Source organism: Varanus komodoensis, unplaced genomic scaffold (assembly GCF_004798865.1).
Source record: "Varanus komodoensis strain SLA01 unplaced genomic scaffold, ASM479886v1 scaffold5, whole genome shotgun sequence".
NCBI classification, from domain to species: Eukaryota; Metazoa; Chordata; class Lepidosauria; order Squamata; family Varanidae; genus Varanus; species Varanus komodoensis.
The window spans coordinates 43395739-43414901 of record NW_025336087.1 but is presented as its reverse complement, the minus strand read 5'-3'; the positions used below and the strand labels follow the sequence as shown (position 1 = coordinate 43414901).

The window sequence follows — 19163 nt, the reverse complement described above, 5'->3', positions numbered from 1 at the left end:
GGGGAGCAGCCAATGGGCATTATTCAGTTTTTGTCTTTAAATCTAAGCAAGCAACATTTCCAGAAAAGCAAAGCCACTCCAAAGCTTCATGTATCTAAATGCCAACCCTGCTCTCAGATTATCTTAGTTTGGCATTTACATGAAAATAATATCAATACCTTTCAACTTATGCTTTTCTTTACATTTTACTGGTAACACTATTGATAAGACCTTACCAACAGGCAAATTCCCCTCAGTTCAATATTTACAGGATTTAGAAAAAAGTTGAAAAAAGTGCTTTGTTTTCTGACAGTTCACTCTTGGGTTTGTAATGTTTTCAACTGTCTCTAAAAATTTGATCTACTTTGGCCAAATCTGAGTTACTAATCAGTAAGAACTTTACCAAAATCAACAACAACGAAATGTCCCATAGGTTGAGGAATTATTATTTATCCCTATAATTTGCTAATCTTCTCTGTAATCCCATTCTTGTTTAATTTTATAAACAGTATAATCCATATAAACAGTATAATGCAAGAGTAAATACATAGTTTGGTATAAAACAAGAATAAAACATCAGTAGATATAAAGGGCATGGGGAAAATAAAAAGCATTATTTGGCACAGGAAAAAAGTCAACATCATGTATCCTTTCTAGGAAAAGAGATCCAAAGCTAAGTCTCCATCACCAAACAGACCCCACTCTATAGACATCACCAGATTCATCTTTCTAATTAACACTGTTATTCTACAAATTCAACTGAATCAGATTATTCAAAAATGAGACAAATCCAAGTTTACCAGTTCATGGCTGCAGAACAAGGACACTCTATCCTAAAGAGATGGAAATTTGGTCTTGACAAGACAAGCCTAATAGCTTTTCAGATTTGGCTGGTAATAAAAACAAAGGCATGGTGCAGAGTGCTGCTCAGTGGAACAGCACAAGCTTAGCAGACAAGAGGTCTTAGATTCAGTCCCTGGCCATGGACTCTCAAGGTCTGGGGACACTGTATTTCTGCAGACAAATCCTTGAAAATGTTTCTTCAAACCATGAATTAATTCAGGCAGCAATGTGCCTGAACTGGATTCCAGACTAAGTTTATTGTTCATCTTTTAAAGCCTGTGGGGCCTAGTGGTTAAGAGTGTTGGACTGGGACCCAGGAGATCTGAGTTCTAGTCCCCAAGTCAGCCATGAAGCTCACCAGGTTACTTTGCCTCACTGACTTCTCAGCCCAACCCAACAAAAGAGTTGTTCTTGTGAGGATAAAATGGAGAGGGAGGAGAACCTTGTAATATGTCTTGAGTTCCTCACAAGAGAAAGATGAGACAAAAATATAACATAATAATACTCATTAAGTCAATATAACTAAAGCAACCAACTTCTGTATGTACATTTTAAAAAAAAACTAATTTTTAACTGACCCCTAAAACCTGACCATTTTGCACAGTGTGCTGGCACTATTGTTCCAACCTAGCAGTTATGACAATGCATAATCAATGTGCTTTGTCCTCTGTTGGTACAAAGGGAAGTAGTCTTGTAAGTCAAGGACCGCACTTTACTTCTAGCAGTATCTAGTAGAACAAAAGCAACAGCAACTGTAACAATATTTAACTTAGGGTCAACTCACCTTTTGGACCAATTTTTGCAAGAAGAGAATGAAGTAGCACCATTAATTCTTCATTTGGTGGTGATTCTTTGCTGACATTCACAAGCAATTGCAATAAGATCTGTGTCCCTCCTCTGGAAACAAGAGCACTTGTTCTACGACTACTGCCTAGAAAATTAAAAGCCATCAGAAGCAATCCTAAGCTATTCAAAGCTTGTCAGGGATTTTTTTATCACACAGTCATTGCAAATTACATTTAAAAGACAGTAAGAATCATTTACTTGGCTGTTGTCAGAAAAAATGAACTGAGATGGTGGGATGCAAGGATGAATATGTAACCCCTGATTGAGGGTTGTCATCCCATGGAAACCTGGCAAATGTGGGTTATGCAAGGATTAAGCAACCTTGCATAACCCTAAAAACAAATCATATCCATTCAACCTACAGTGGGTTGTTACACATAGACACTGTCTGTATGATGTATGTCTAAATTAGAATATAACAATTCACATTTATTAGACAAAAAGCACTACAAGCTTGGATGGGCACTATAAATTACAACTTAATAGAGAAACTTACCTACTGCCACCAATTCAATTAGTATATTTAAAATATTAAGTGTAGTCTGGAGGTCTCTTGTATTCTGAAATGAATGAATGGTGTTTCATTATTTATCACATTTCCCATAATGAAAAAATCATATACTTAAAGTTAAAGCAAGCACAAATCAGCTGTTAATGCTGATTAGAGCTGTAAGGTTAACTGAAAAATTGAGAACCAGATGCATGAAACAGCTTCAGTTTTGGGATGGTACAGAATGTGATAAATTAAATAAATGAAAGTAAATAGAGGATTATGTGCATAATATAATTGGAAGCCCTTCTTAGGGAGCCCCCTCCAATGGAAGTAAAGAAGGTGGCAACCAGAAGAAGGGCCTTTTCAGTTGCGGCACCCCATTTATGGAATCAGTTTCCCAAAGAGGTATGCCTGGTGCCTACCATTTTCTCTTTCTAGTGCTAGATACTCTAACAGTTAAACTTTAGTTTTAATATTCTATTTTTTATCATTACCATGCATACTAATTTTTAAGTTGGACTATGGTAGCAGTGGCCTTGTTAGACTGTATTACTGTGTCAATGCTTGTAACTTGATATGGCAACAGAGGCCTTGCAGTTATTGGTATTTTAGTGATTGTATTGCTTTTACTGCTTTGTTGCATTAGCTCTGTTTTACATCTTTGAACATGTAAACCTTACAGAGAGCTTTCAGGACATTGGGTGGTTTTAAAATGAAATAAACAAATAAATAATGACATCATATCTGACATCAATGGGACTTCAAAGGGTTTTTGGCTGCATTATACCCAAGGTTTAAAATTACTGTGGTAAACTTCAATAGTGGCCAATAAGCAAGGATGTAATTTATTTCAAATAATATATCATCAGCTTTTAAGTTTTCAGTCTTTTGCCATAGTAAGACATTTAATTGCCTACTTTTAATAAGCCTTTCAAAATTGTGTGAGTAAAGATGCTGCTCTGACTATACAATTGAGACCCAGGCTTTAGGAAATCCAACCCAAAACATATTGGCCCACTGATTTATTATAAAATATTTTTAAAGTTACCTCTAAAGTTGAGAGAAGAATTTCTACTCCTGTTGAACCTTTGGCAGTCATTTCCTTCCTGATTTTTTCTGAAAGTTAAAGATTATTATTTCTAATACATATGCGCAATTTTATAAGTAGAAAATTTCAGATATGTATGAGCTAAAAGGTATAGAACAGACTACAGCTTTCTAAACACATAAAAGAAACATCAGTAAACTAATTTCAGTATTCATGAATCTGTATTTCATAAACATTCAAGCCTGAATCTGCTAAAATATAATGCATCTTCACATGCCATAAGTATTGCATCAGTCAGTCCTACATACTAACAGGAAACTTATTCTAAGTGCTGATCCTTGCATAACTAAAAGGCCACGATCCCCAAGTAAGAGGGAGGTATCAGCAGGATTACAAAAATACAAAAAATAACCTTTAGAAATGTAGTGGTTAGTGTGTGCATTAAGCATTGTTTTTAATTCTGCTCTTTAGCTGATAAGGTTCCCAAGTAGCTACAAGCATGATACAAGCAGAGCCCCTGAAACTGAAACAGTAGCTTCTGTGGTAACAGAATAAGTGAAGAACTCACTACCAGATAGACAGGTGAGAAGAAAGTAGCACAATGCTCAAAGCAAGTTGAAAATCTGGGACTTGAAATTATGACTTCCAGAAAAATTGAGGTGGCCTAGGAGAGGTCACAAGACGTTGAAAAAAAGGTCAAAGAAAATAGGGCTGAAATAAACCTTCATGTGAGCTTATGGAAAGAATAGGTAGTGAGACAATGAAAGGAACAGAAGATGGAAAACTAATAGCTATGACATGAATAGGGCTGTTTGTTGCAGGCCTTTTAACTCATATGGAAAATGCAGCTTCTTACAGTCTTATACCACTATGATGAGAATATCTATTCTAGCAAAATTCTCCCTTCCAAGCAATTCTTAAAGGTACAAATACCATCTTTCAGTAGGAATCTAGAAATGCTAGAGGCAGAAAAGAATGGAGTGAAGTTCACAGACTGATTTGTACTAACCAATCAGATCTGAGGGCAGTGAGAGGGTAAGATAAATTCTGTGCAAATTTGGCCTAGCTCAGCTTTTGACTGCTTAAAGGCATAAGAAAAATATAATAATTAGGTCTTAATTGCCATTTGCTGCATTATAATAAGCTAGCCACACTGCAAAATGACCAGGTGCTTGTTCCAATCCATGAAAATTATTTGCTTAGCAATGTAAGAATACCTGCCTGTCCAAGTCAGTAAGTCCGGAAAAGAGATAAAAGAAAATAGGGTCGAAAGAAATCGGCACATGAGCTTATGGTCAGAGAAAAAGGCAACAGAGGCTAATAATTTGAGTATGACCTCATTATAAAAAGGTAACCTTTTAAAATGTTAGCTGAAGTTAACATAAAAAAATTATTAATTTTAACTTAAGAATATAGCTTTCCTACTTTTTAAAATAATGACAAAAAGACACATTTCTGAAAATGACAGATATGATGACCAGAACTTCCAAGAACTGGGGGGGGGGGGGGGGGAAAATGTACCTAAATTCATGGCTGATTTCAATGTATATTTATTTACCTTGACTTTGAGCCAGGTGAAGAATTTTTGATGTAACATATCTGGTGGTATCTGCCTCCACTAAACATTCTGCATTTATCTTCTCCAATTGTGTCAACAGGCTCACAATCCGAGAATTGTTAGTTAGACTGAAGAAAATCAACATATATAGGTTGTTAACCACTGTTAGCATGTTAAGAATTTTTCAGAATGAAGTTTTCAGTAAGCTTAAGGGTCATGATCACAAAAATATATGTATGTGAGAAGCACACACACACACAGCAGGCATTCACTTGTTTCCATATTTTTGTAGGTTTTGCAATTAAATAGAATAAGAAGACTTTATGAAATATATACAGTACTTTGAGAAAGTATTAATCTCCCCCTTTAACTTTGCCACATTTTAATTTTGCCACATTTTGTTGTGTTCCAAACTGTAATTTAAATTGATTTAATTAGTACTGTTACTACTTGAAGTTTAAATGTTATTTGAGATTAAAGATACAAATATTTTTATTGTGTCAGAAACAAAAACAAGTTTGGTATTTTGTGTACAATTTCTATAATAAACAAAAGCAAACTAGCACTTGTTGGTTGTATAAGTATTCACTCCCTTTGTTCTGACATGCCTAAATAAGTTCTGGTGCAAATCATGGCCTCCAGAGTACTGTAGATGGTTCACAGGAGCCTGAGTGCAGTTCTAGGCCACACAATTTCAAATTAAAAACATCTATCTCCAGAAGACCTCAGAATGTGCTGGAGCGCATATCAAAACAAATAGCATCATGAAGGCCAAAGAGTTATCAAACACAATTTTATCCAAGATGGCAACAGCCTCTCCATTGAGCTCCCTCTGATACCTTATCAGTTTTATCAGTTTTAGTTTATTTTTAGTATTTTTATTATCCGCTTAGTTATTCATTTAAATTCTTACTAATTTTTATCTAGTAGTGCTTTAAAATCAAGCCTCTTACAAAAGACACTGCATCTCGGATCTCTAAGTTCCTGGATATATTACACAAGCCTCTGTTGCAACAGCAAGGAACAAGAACAACAAATGCAGCAGGACTAGCCTTGGTTTATCTACTCTGCCCAAGCCAACTAAGCAATCAAAAATTGAAATTATGTGACACACGGGAAGACAGTAAGAAATAGGAACAAGACAAATATCCTTTATTCTATTTCTACTTCTAACAGTTACGATTTACTAAACTGGGACTTGGAATCAGAAATCGAGTTATCAAAGATACACAGCAAACATTCTCTGATCTAATGAGACCAAAACTGAACTTTTGGATGTGGGGCACAACAGTGCTCAATGAGCTGCGAACACCACATGATAAAGAATGGAGATACCTTTCCTTGACCAGGGACTGGCAAATTGATCAGGATTGAGGACAAGAAAGATGGAGACAAAGGCAGAGCAATTCTAGAGGAAAATCTGTTTCCACCTGCAGGAGACCTGAGACTCTGGAGTGTTGCTTAAAAACAAGTAACTGAGTAACTTAGACTAACCCAGCCTAAGCCCAGACCTCAATCTGACTGAAAAGCTGTGACAAGACTTGAAAGTTGCTGCTCACCAATGGTTGCCATTCTGACAGAGCAAAAGCATTTTTACCAGAAAAAATGGGCAAACCCTGCAGGACCCAAATGCCCAAAGCTGACAGAGACTTGCCTAGTAAGATTTGCAGCTACAACTGCTGCCAAAGCTGTTTCTACCAAGTACTGATCGGGGAGTGAAAAATTATGCAACCAACAAGTACCAGTTTGTTTTTGTTTACTTTTGTGCCAATATAATAAAAATATTTTGCACCTTCACCGTGTTGATTATCTTTGTGAACTTCAAGTGGTACCAGTGCTATTAAATCCATTTCAGTTCCAGGAAACTACATGTGGAAAAGTCCAAGGGCAGAAGGTGAATACTTCTGCAAGACAATGTAAGTTTGTGTTTCTTCAGGTATACATTCACATATGCACATGCACACATAAACACACACAACATTAAGTTGGACATTTAAGATGGAACCAGGCAATTTCTCAAAAGGATATTCTCAGGCTTGCATTTACTGAGGCGAATGGGAATGCAATGAAGAAAATTTAGGAGGAGATTGGTGAATACGTAATCCCTTCTGCACTAACAAATCCTTGCCTAGTAAGATGTTCATACTTCTGAAGGTGGGGTGGGGAAATGGATTAAAAATGGCCTGAAAGGCATATATGATTGGTCAGCATGGAGAAAGAGCTAAGCACCCATTCTCATCATAAATCCTCCCCAGCAAAAGCCTATTTATCCCCATTAACATTACAAGGGCAATACATGATAGAGTATCCCTCATTTCCCTTGTAATCATCTAGTTCGTCTAAGGAATGTAAGAGAAGATTGTTGACCAGTCTATCCTGAATCAACATGTTGTTTCCAACTTAGTTAGAAATTACTGGGTATGTGAGTCCTTAATAGATTTGTCACCTTCACTGTTTCATGCTAGAGTTTCTAAATTAATTGATTTGGTGCTAGAAATAGGTGACTTCACTAGGATTCTTCTTGGTTGGGCTCTGTGGATTTTCAGTATCAGGTGAAATGGTCTGACTCAGAGAAGTGCATGGCTTGCCATGGCCTGTGCCAAACCTGCTCAGGTCCCCTCCTGCCACTCTCCAAATCATCCTATTACTAACATTCCCTCCCACCACCTGTTTTTAAGAACAGAAGCAGTAGTATCAAAGGCAAAAGGAAGACGTTTTTCCATCCTATGTGTCTTCTCGATCCTCATCTCAGAATCAGCAAATTCAGTGCAGTAGATTCTAGGCAGAGCCATTAAAGAAAGTACAATTCCTGGAATCCACCAGACTGCATCAGGGGGACTTTAGCTAGGGTTGCTTTCCCAGAATCCCCAGAATGACTGTTGGTTGAGGAAAATAACAAGAAAAACAGAATTTAATATCCTAATGGAGGACATCACTCATGGGAACACTGAACAAGAGCACACCACACTTCAACCTTTTGTTGCAGGTTCCATTTGCTTAAGCTATTGTTACATCTCAAGGTAAAGAGAGGCGTTAAATGGTAACAGTTACTTAAGACAGGTTCCCGAGTGCAGTCAAGCTGGCCTAGTTTACAAATAAAAATAATCCACAGCAGCTGTGAAAGTCACTAGCATGTTAGGTTACCCAAAACAGCAACTAAATTCATGCCAAATAGCAGAGTTACTAATGTGAGAGGGCTTTTTTAAATGGAAAAGCACATTTTTACTGGAAAATGCTGCAATTTTTACACTTACCTTGGACACTGAATTCAGTGGGGCTTAGTTCTAAATAGATATGTATATGAATGATCCGTTCAAGCATTTCCACAGCACAGACCAACAAAACCCAAAACCCAGAGGCCAAATCCCTCCAGAGGAGCCAATCCAACCCACTAGGGATCCCATCTGTGGATGTCCCTTTCTCCAACCACCTGTTATTTGATGTTTTCTTAGCTTTTGTCCAGTTCCTCACCACCACATTCTGAAAGTGTGGAATACTTAATTAAGGCATATTTAATAAGAGTAAGCCATTTAAGCTAAAACAGAATGGTATTTTAGTTCTGCCTTTTTGGCTCTTGGTCCTGCCCCTTTCCCCTTCCACTCAACCTATCATTAAAGTGAAGTTCTTGAAAGTAGTAGCAGCAGCAGCAGCAGATCTTGTTTAATAGAATGCTGCCCTTATGCTGAGAGGCTCTGTACCAATGGCACAGAAAGTAGAAGCCAATTTGAATCACTGGGAATGTAGTAATACTAAATAATTTGAATTAACCTACATTTTAAGAAACAACAGAAGTATTCTCATTTACAGAGGTAACAATGTTTCCAGATGAAAGGTTTCAATGCAGGATGTTACTTTTATAAGAATTGGTTAGTTCTGAGGTTCTTATTATATACATATATATTGCCATACATTAAAAAACAGAAATTTGATTATTCTATTTACTAGAATATTTTGATGACAGTAATTGTCCTGTGTTCACTGGGTCATCATCAGATTCAGATTATTAATGGACCTCTTGAGCACTGAACATGATTACAACAGAGCATATTATGGCACAAATCACCTTATCAGGCAACTCATTCTGCAAAGCATTATTTATTTATTTGGAGCATTTTTATCCCATCCTGTACAAAAGTTTCATATAATGAAATGCAAACTTTAAGTCTGGCTTAGAGTTAATAACCACAAAGTGGACCTACAACAAATTGGTGCATATGGACTGCTGCTCAAGATACCAACCAGCCATATCCTCTTCCATTCTATCACCCACCAACTTTCCTGCCACCCCTCAGCAGTCTGCTGTCAGCATGCTACGTCCTCGTCAAGCTGTTTTCGCTGTCCCCACAATAGGGTTTTTCCCCCCTCTTCAGCTTTTATGCACTTTCACGAACCTTGGAGTTTCCCCCAATTTTGCCAATACCTTGCTCTGGTTTGTGGGTAGTCTTGGTTCACGTTTATAAGCACCAGCATTCACGTTGAATATACATGGGGAATCTGCCAATATGGATGTAAATATTTTCTTTTCATCATTTTTCTGGAAATCTAAGAAACCACTCTTGTATTTAAGGACCAACACTGTAAGCCATTCTGCTTGTCAGTGTACAATGTAGATATATATAGCAAGTGATAATTTATTGTATACATACTATGAAATGTGGTTGTCTGCAGTAAAGCAAAAACTATATGACACTTGTTTAATAAATACTATCAATGTTAGTTTGCCAACTGTATGATGGATTTGTGTGCCTTGGTCTTCAGTTATAAAACAGTTCTGCTGGGATTAGCGAATGCTTTGTATTTAGAATCAAGTCGCTATACAATTAATGCTCTCCAATGTAGAACTGATATAAGTTAGAATTATCCATTTGTAATTAGCTTATTTTTAATTTACTGATCATCTCATAGGAAAACTCTGTTCAGTTCTGTAACTACTGTTTCTTGTTTGGTCTGAATACGTGGTTTCTACCTGGTGACTCTCCATGTTCATAGAAAAAGGCAAAGAGAACCCTACTGATTTTAAAATAGCCCCCACCACCACTGAATATAATACATAATACAAAAGGTATGCAGACTAATTCACTATGTATGGGTGTGAAAGCTAGACAGTAAAGAGAACTGACAGAATGGAAACTGATGTGTTCAAAACATAGTGCTGAAGGAGAGCTTTGCAAATACCCTGGAATGACAGAAAGACAAACAAGTGGATCCTAGATCAAATCAATCCAGAACTTGCCCTGGAAGCCAAAATGACAAAAATGAAGCTGTCATACATCAGACACATCATGGCACGGCAGGACTCACTGGAGAAGGCAATAATTTTACAGAAAGTCAATGGCAGTAGAAAAGGAAGACCAAACATAAGCTGTATCAATTCCATAAAGGAAGCCGCAGCCTTGAGTTTACATGAGCTGAGCAAGACTGTCAAGGAAAGGACATTCAGGCAGGCATTCATTCATAGGGTCGCCATAAACTGGAGACAACTTGACAGCATGTAACAAAAATAACAACAAATGTAGACTAACAGAATGTAATCTCCATGTCTTCTAATCAAAACTTAATAAGCCAGGATATGCGTGAGCTTTGTGCACAAATATGCAGCCTCTTTGATCCCACTTCTAAGTTCTTCAAGTGATTAAGCAAGCCAGGAATCTGCACTTAACCATAGCTTTTAATTAAACCTTATCCAGAAAGTATGGATCATAGTTTGTTGAAAAATCCAGAATTCAAAAGCCAAATTTAAACCATGGCTTCATATCCTGGCATACCATTACCCATAGTTTTTCAGTGTGAATGTTCCAGGAAGTCATGGCTTATTTCCCTATTTGAGCAAAGCAGCAGCAAAGTGGGACCAAAGGGGCTCCATATGATTTCATGAAGGCCATGCATATTCTGGCTTATTACACCACTGACTGAACCAGGTCAATGGACTAGAATGTACTGATGTTCAGATAATAACCGGACTACATATGGAAAAATTTCCTTAAGTCAGTGAAAGCCCACAGGCAGCATTTTAGGTAAATTCCTCTCCCAGGCACAGGATAGCACCACCTAGATGCTTCTGTAGAACAGCATAACTTTCTCAGATATGCTGCAACAATTTAGAGGATTAAAGGTACCACATATCTTTGGTTTCAAGTAAAGGCATACTTCCAGAGGCTTCTTCCAGAGTCCTCTGGATGTGTTAGGAAACTGTTTTGGGGATGGGAATTCATTGGCTACCTTGGGCTTGGTACCGTAGACTCTTTCTTGCTTTCTTTTAAAATGGACCAACCTTACAACTTTCTTCTTCATTTTTAAGTAGTTGTAGTAGTTTTATTAAGTAATAAGTTACAGTAGTCTGGGGACACTCAATAGAGCGGTTCTAAAAACAGAGCAGGCAACATGGTGCCAGGAGGCACAAGTGTGCCTCCAGATACCTTTCTTGATGCCTGCTAAGATGTCCTACCCTTTTCATTTTAATTTTAAAAAATGAACAAGTTTTAGTACCAGAATCTAGGATCACTTTGAAAAAAATGAGTGTCCACAACTGTTGCCAATTTCATTCCTGTGACTGCTCCTGGGCCACATGTGCAGTGAAGAGACATTCTTAAGAAATGAAGAAAGTGGGCATCAGATGCTTTTCTTTGCACTGCATCCAGCCACCAAGAAAAAGAGGGTGACCAAAAATGTGACTCTTGTAACCTGGAAAATGGGACTAAAGAAAGCAATGGAGGGGTCAGGGGGCTAAGGCCAACTGTGGGGATCAAGGAGGAGGAGTACAGGCAGGTAGCATGAATACTTGGGACTGCATTAATATAAGTTTCACTTCCTAATCACATGAAGTGCTGGTTCCCCTCTACTTAGCACTAGTTATACCTCATCTTGAATACTATGCCCATTCTGGGCATCAAAAGATATAGACAAACCAGAAAGGGTTAAGAGGAGGGCAACCCAGCCAGCAGATGCCTGTGGAGACTGAGAGAAGCATCTGGGAGCGATCTGAGGAAGGTTTCATGCTTGTGTGGATGAACTGAGAGAATTATAGAAACATAAGAGTTGGAAGGGGCCAGTATGTCCATCATGTCCAACCTCCTTCTCAATGCAGGACTCCAAGTTAAAGCATCCCTAATAAATGCTTGTCCAGTTGCATTTTTAATGCCTTCAGTGAGGAAGATCTCATGACCATCCCAGGTAATTAGTTCCACTGACATATTGCTGTAACAGTCAGAAAGTTTTTTCTTGATGTTCAGCCAAAATCTGGCTTCTTGAAGCCACTATTCCATGTCCTCCACTCTGAGATGATTAAGAGACCCTAGCCCTCCTCTGTGTGACAATAATTCAACTATTTGAAGAATTCTATCATATCTCCCCTCAGTTTTTTTCCCTCAAGGCCAAATATGTCCAACTTTTTCTGTCTCTCCTCACAGATCTTTGTTTCCAGTCCCCTAACCATTCTGCAGTTAGTACTTTTTCTAGGGCACTCTGCGGTAGTTGCATACCAGGACCATGGAAACCATGATGCTCAGTTCAACAAGCCATGGTGGTGCAGAGAAGCCATAGAACAGGCCATTGTTTCTTACGGTCCAAAGCAAACTTAGCATGGTGAAATACCATGAACAGGTTCAAGACAACATGACAGATCAGCAATGGTAAAAACAAACAAACATCACGACTTGCTGTGCTGTCTGAACGCAGTCATGTGCTCAAACAGGAAGCAGTTGGCCTCATTATTTCAAGAAAAAAAGGCAGACATTTGTTTAACCCAGTGATATTTGGGACTTTTGGTACCTCTGGTTCTCTAGAAGCAATGACAATGTTCTTACTTGGCTTTCCTACTTGAGAATTCATCCAGATACCTTTTTCTGGAGTTCCTGTTAAAGAAGCTGAACAATTGTAGGAACCACAATCAGTTGTAAGACTGATGAATTCCATGATTTTATACCCAAGGATAATATTTATCAGGTTTTTTAAAGTATTCATTATTCTATTTCATATGTTCATTTTTGACCCATGATGATACAGACAAATAAGTTAATCTTTTGTAGAATAAGTTAGATGTATTCTCGTTTATCTCATTCATTCTGTTCAGTATGTGGAAGAGCTTTACATATTTTGTTGCATACCTAACATACCATATAACCCAACCTGATCAGGAGACAGTAATCTGCTCCTCCTCCTCAACATCATATGGCACAATCCAGTGCCACCATACCATCAGGCTTACTAGCATTCAATATACAGAGTGGGGTGACAGTGATCTTTTTCACTGGTGGACCTTGCACCCTACATTTTATCTCAACAACAGTTTTTGGCAGTCTAGATAAACTGGCATGGAGGGGGAGGAGGAGACTGCCCTGTTGTCTGAATATGGTATAAACCACTGGTATCAGCCTGCTCCCCACCCCCAAAACACATCCTTTTCCTTCTGAGTCCAAATTCCGACATTGAAGAAGCAGCTAGCATGGGTCATTGTGTGTTTGGGGGGGGCGGGGAGCTCCACCTCTGAAGTCCCAGCACCAAGGCTGCAGGACCTTGAAGACAGAACTCAAAATAAGCTTTGCAATGCACAAACTAGGAGAATGTCTAAGTAGGCTCCATGGTGAGCCTGTTTCCACTTCACTGATCTCAGGTAAAGATGTTTCAAAGGATGCTTCTCACATAGAATTTCCCCGTTCAGGCATGTGCTTTGTGAAATGAAATGTGAGAAAGTGTGCTAAGCAAGAAAGAGAGTGAGAGAGACCACACTGCAGTTTTTGCCTAACTCAGTTCAAGAGGTCCTTAGCACAGGGTTGAGGTCTCCCTTCCTTGTCTTTCTCACGGTAAAATACTATGCACAGCCTACGGATGGATGATGTTGTGAACCACGTAGTAGCACTGTGGTGAGCAACCAAAATGGATGGGTAGACAGATGATCTTCATCAGCACTCTGTGGTTTGAATAACAAAAGGGCATGGGCCATACCCCTGATGTCACTTGGTCTCAAGCAACTGTGAACAGAGCAATCCTCCTGACACGGTCACCAGGAACTGGCAATGAGGTGGAAGTTCCTCTCCTCTGCAGTATATTTGCCATATTCGTTAATATATCTTTGACATCGGAGGTGTCAACAGTGGCTTCCAACACCCTAGGCTGCTGAACCAACTGGAGGCACAAATGCTTAAAGGTAATCTGGCCTTAACCCCTGGTTTTGTTAACTTCCAGATTAGACTTGTGTAACGTATTATATATTGGGCTGTTCAGAAACTATAATTAGTCCAATATACACATGCTAGGAATCCTAATCACTGTATGCCTGTACTTTGCCAAGTGTATGGGTTTCCAATTTGTTTCCATGCTCATTTCAAATTGTTGCTTTTAAACTTAAAAACACTTCACAGCTTGGCACACAGATACCCTAAGGCAGGGGTCTCAAACTCGTGGCCCGCGGGCCAATTGCCGGGACGGGAGGGGCACAGGGGAGGGGCCCTGCGGCCTTCAAAGCGCCGGCGGCGCCTGGGCCGGCCGCAGGATGAGCGGCCCACCACCACCGCGGTGGTGGAATACTTGATGCGGCCCAGCCTCACCCAGACTCTACTTCCAGCAGCCCCCAGGTAAGTTGAGTTTGAGACCCCTGCCCTAAGGATTCCTTGTTTCTCATCCACTTGCCTACATAAAAAGATCCTCTGCAGCGGCCCTTTTTCAGGTGTTCCCACTAAAAAAAGTATGGTAAGTGATGACAAGGGAAACAGCCTACTTAGTGGCACTCCAACTGCGAAAGACTCTTTGATTTCAGGCTTTCTAATCCTGTGAATATTTATTTTATATTGCTCTTTTATATTGTGCCCTTTTAATGTGTTTGCTTTATTCTAATTTAACATCAACCTGGGAAGCTGTTGAAGGGCAAGGTATAAATCCCTTAAATTAAATCTAAAATTAGCTATACATTGAGCAAGCATGTCCTGTGACCTTTGCTAAGCTTGAAAGGGTTTGGCTGCATTAGATGGATGATTGTATATGGAAGTGGAGCAAGCAGCTGGACTCAATGGTCTTATAGGCCCCTTCCAATTTCAATTCCAATTCCAATTTCATTTCCATTCTTGAAACAAATGCAACAGGTGATATAGCTCATCACTTCTACAGAGACTACTGCCAAGTACTGTGCAATACAGGCAGCTGAACACCAGTATACAATAAAGAAATTAAGAGTCTATTAGGTGCAATCCAGCAGCCTTGTACAACCTCTGTAATTCTCATGGCAAAAGAATATGTGCTATTTGCATAATTTACGGTAGTCATCAATTTGGTGACACAAATAAACCTTGAGCTACTTTGGGGAAAAAAACCAGAATGTAAAGGCATAATGGAGAATGGTGCTCCAACTCTTTAATATGGCAACTATTCCAAAAAAGGAACAGAAGCTGTCCTTGAAGAAACTATGAAGCAGTTTTACAGTATGCTTCTTACTGTAACAATGGGCAACACTAGCAAATGTTTGCCTACTTATAGATTATAGAACATTTTAAAAGAAATTGTTTCTTACTATCTTTGAGAAACAAGCATCTCTTCAGTTGTGTCTTATCCATAGGGTACTACATGTTGGAACAAGCAGTTTAAGAAAAGGGAACATTTTGTAGGATTACCTTTAGAAAACCTTGTTTCAACTATTCATACCATCAACAAACCTTAAGTATCTAGAAACTGATCACCTTTTAAGCCCTACACTTGAAATAAATTGTTATGGAAATCCTAGCAGTTACTTTCAATGTTGATGTGAAAAAAGAATTGAGCACTTGATAGTTTGAATAAACTTTAGTACATGAAAAGTAATAGTTGCAAAGAATGTTTTTATCCCCGCTGCCACTATTCTTCCATAGGCTTTTCTACTTACTGGGGAATGTTTCCTACTTGCCAAGACTGAGTAGAGTTGTCAAGACCTGACCATTTTCCAAGTGGTCTAAACATTCTTACTGTGATATTGTACCGATGACGCCGCCTCATGTTTGCATTATTTCCTTTATAAATTCTATATACTGAGCTGCAAACTAAGTACACTGTATATCCTAATCTTTCCTCACATAGTGATCTAATTCTACAGCCTGTCCCAGACACAAGTGCATTCTAGTAAGTTTCCAGGGCAACCATTTCATGTCATAAGGCTACAGTTCCTGTAAATCTAGAATCAGAAACATCCTATTTTGATTTAGTTTTGTTAAATTTGGTGTTGTTATGTTGGGACAAGCTGTATTACATGGACTCAACTAGAAGAATAACAAGAAGATTACTAAGGTTCAACAGCTTATGTAGTGAACATTTCCAGTGTCCGAAAGCCAGAAAACCTTCTTGAAGCCATGCAAGTCTAGTCCTTAGAGAGACCACCAGAGATAATTGCCTTGAAACCACAGTTCTCAGTCATTCTCTAGGTAAGGTCTACCTTTGCTTTGAGAGCAAAAGAGTTTGACTTACTGAATGGCTTTCCCTGCCATTTCCTAAAATGGGTTGTTGCCTGTGTGCATACTAATAATATGCATTTGTAATAATGGAAAAGAGGACTTTTATACAATCTATGGTGGGAGGTATTGTCTTTTGTTCTCAGCTTGGGGAAAAGTGATGTCCACACAACTCTGTGGGCCCAGAGTACTCCCTGGCCTATTCAGAAAACCTGTAAGGCCACAGAAAAGGGGAGTATAAACTTTATGTCACTAGTTTATATCCTGCATTTGTATTTGATCATTCTATTCAATAAATGGTATAGCATCTTTGACACAGGTGACTTCACTTCTTCTTAAGCATCCTCAAATCTAAAGTGAGGTGACCTGACTGCTCCAAGCCCCTGGGGTTAAAAAGCAAGTGAATTCAGCACTTAAACTTCTTTAGAAACAGATTTCCTTAAAATCTATGCAACAAGGGTTGCTTCAGCATTACAAAATGCCTACATCCGGAAAACTTAACTATTTAAACACACCAGATTTTCAAAGTATTTATATGAAAGGGGAGCTTTTTCAGTTACAACTTCCCAAGATGAGTTTACCATTAATACAAACAGAGATAACTCCTGCAAGTTCATCATAGGTGACATTCATTTTTCACTAATTTCTACCCAGAAGTACTATCTTGTTATACATTTGACACAACATAAAGCAGGAGATGGAAGAAAAAAAATGAAGAGATTAACTTTGCACATGCAGACTTTGGATCCAAACCAATCTGTTCAGCAAGGATAAAAATGCATGTTTTTCAGAGATTCTGAAATATTTGCTGCAGTTCTATATGAAATGCACAAGGGAAATCCAGTTCAATTTTTGGAATGTTTGTTGGCCAATTCAAAGCATGACTTCTTGCTCTTCTATTTATCCAGTACTTCAGTAATTGCATTAATTTTAAGTTTTTCTTGCTTTCTTACTTGCAAACACTCTGACTGGATTTAGATGACACACTGCAGCTTACTGTGGGTTATTTACGCTGTTCCCTTTTAAGGGCACCATACTGCACATCCAACCCACTTGAGGTTTATGTTATGCAAATGTCAAAACAACCTCAGGTCATTTAACCATTGGAAAGTCTGTACTTGCTGAATTTGCATGGCATGACAACCATAAAGTGGGGCTTTCATATTCAAAATATTTAAATAACCCACTGTGAGATGTTATGTCATATGAACAACCCCCATATATTACAGTTTTTGTAGTAAAATATATACATATATTTTGCTGCTCTCACATATGTATTTTGCTTAAAATCACAGTTATTTGAAATTATGAAAGGTTATACAATAACAACATTAAAACACACACAAAATGCAGACACCTAAGCCAAAAGTTAAATTCTTGCAGACAGAATACACTGATGATAAGCTCAGCAAAAAGTGGGAAATCCAAGTCCAAGATAAATATAAAATAAATTAAGCATAATAGGTTTTGATATGATCGCCAGAAATTCTGGCACAAACTATGCAATTACTACAATAAAAACATCTGAACCATGTTCCATGTTCTGCCATTTTAGTATCTGGTATAATTTGCATAAGTATATCTAATGCTCATACGTAGCAAAACACAATATACCTAAGTATCATGCAGTATACGCCAATAATATACATGTGCAAAAAATACTGTATTTCCCTAATATGACCATGACTGAAAGATGCTCTCAGATTTGGAAAAAGCAGAAAAGTATGTAAATATGTATTATTTACTGTGAAAGGCATGTATTATAGATCTGTATATAACCAAAATAGATACACTTCTATACCTAAGAGGGAGGTCACATCAGACCTGAGGGAACTCAAGAAAAGCAGTGGGGGGGGGGGGGCTTAACAAAATAAAATCTAACGGGGACAAATCCGAAAGCAGATAGATGAGGGCTAAACTTGTTCAGAGGTTACAGAAGGACTAACTACTTGGGGTGCGGAGAACAGATAATTGGGCTCTTGGCGGTGGAATAAAAAATCCTTGCAAGGGACATTACTCACTGGCAGGAAGGCTGAACAGAAGCATTCCACATGCATTCTCTGATTTGTTCAAATAAATGACATATTATTTCTAGATTAATTAATATAGTACTTTTAGGGCACAACCCTCTGGTGCTAGATGCTTAGCTAGATGGCCATAGAACAGATTGAACTCTTAGCTCCAACCCCAGAAATGTGATGTTGGAGCCGAGAGTCTGACTGTACAGCACCTTCTCTTTGTCCTTAGAGCCATCATGGGGGAAAGGATGTTCCGGAGGGGAGGGGTTGAGGTGCAGGGAGAGGAGGAGGAAAGCTCCACTCAGATATGAAGAATTCTTCTTCTGCAGACATGGGCCAAACACAGCCAACAGATCTATTTATATCTTCTCCAAGATGGGAAGTAAGGTCCTTAATTCAAAGAATCATAAAATAGTATAGCTAGAAGGGGCCAAGAAGGCTATCGGGTCCAAACTTTTGCTGTTACAGGACACCAGTTTACACCATCCCACTCAGATGACCATATAAATGCTTTTTGGATGTCTCTAGTGTGGGAGAGCCTATGACCTCCCTATACAACCGGTTCCACTGTCATATTGCTCTGACAGTTAGGAAACCCTGGTATCTAGCCTGAATCTGGTTTGACACTTCAGCTGATTCATGTCCTACACTCTGGTATGATCAAGAAGAGATCTTGCCCTTCCTCTTTGTGACAGCCTTTTGGGTACTTAATAAAGTGATATCATACCTCCCCTCTGTCTTCTCAAGTTTTAACATACACTGTTCTCTCAGTTTCTCCTCATAGGGCAATGTTTCCAAATCCTGGATCATTTTTTGTTGCTCTCCTCTGGACCCTTTCTAATTTTTCTGCATTTTTCTTAAGTCTTGCTGCCCAGAACTAGACATAGCATTCTAGTTGATATCTGACAAGTAAAGGGTATAGGGCAACCATTTCTTCTCATGATTCGGAAGTAATACTTCTATTAATGCATCT

The 19163-nt window shown here is 38.6% G+C and overlaps 1 protein-coding gene across 9 annotated transcripts in view; it reads right to left on the bottom strand.

The window, feature by feature from the left end:
* AGTPBP1 (ATP/GTP binding carboxypeptidase 1) overlaps window positions 1-19163 on the bottom strand; it is a 75403-nt gene that overhangs the window by 39058 nt on the left and 17182 nt on the right. For 5 of the 9 annotated variants that reach the window (XM_044445792.1, XM_044445793.1, XM_044445795.1 and 2 more), the window contains 4 exons: window positions 4768-4895; window positions 3210-3277; window positions 2165-2228; window positions 1607-1753 (listed from right to left, as the gene is read on the bottom strand). In XM_044445792.1, coding sequence (XP_044301727.1) covers window positions 1607-1753; window positions 2165-2228; window positions 3210-3277; window positions 4768-4895 — 407 coding nt within the window. Of the gene's footprint in view, window positions 1-1606; window positions 1754-2164; window positions 2229-3209; window positions 3278-4767; window positions 4896-9187; window positions 14143-19163 lie in introns of those variants that run through there. The other 4 variants (XM_044445790.1, XM_044445796.1, XM_044445797.1 and 1 more) reach the window with 2 other exon arrangements.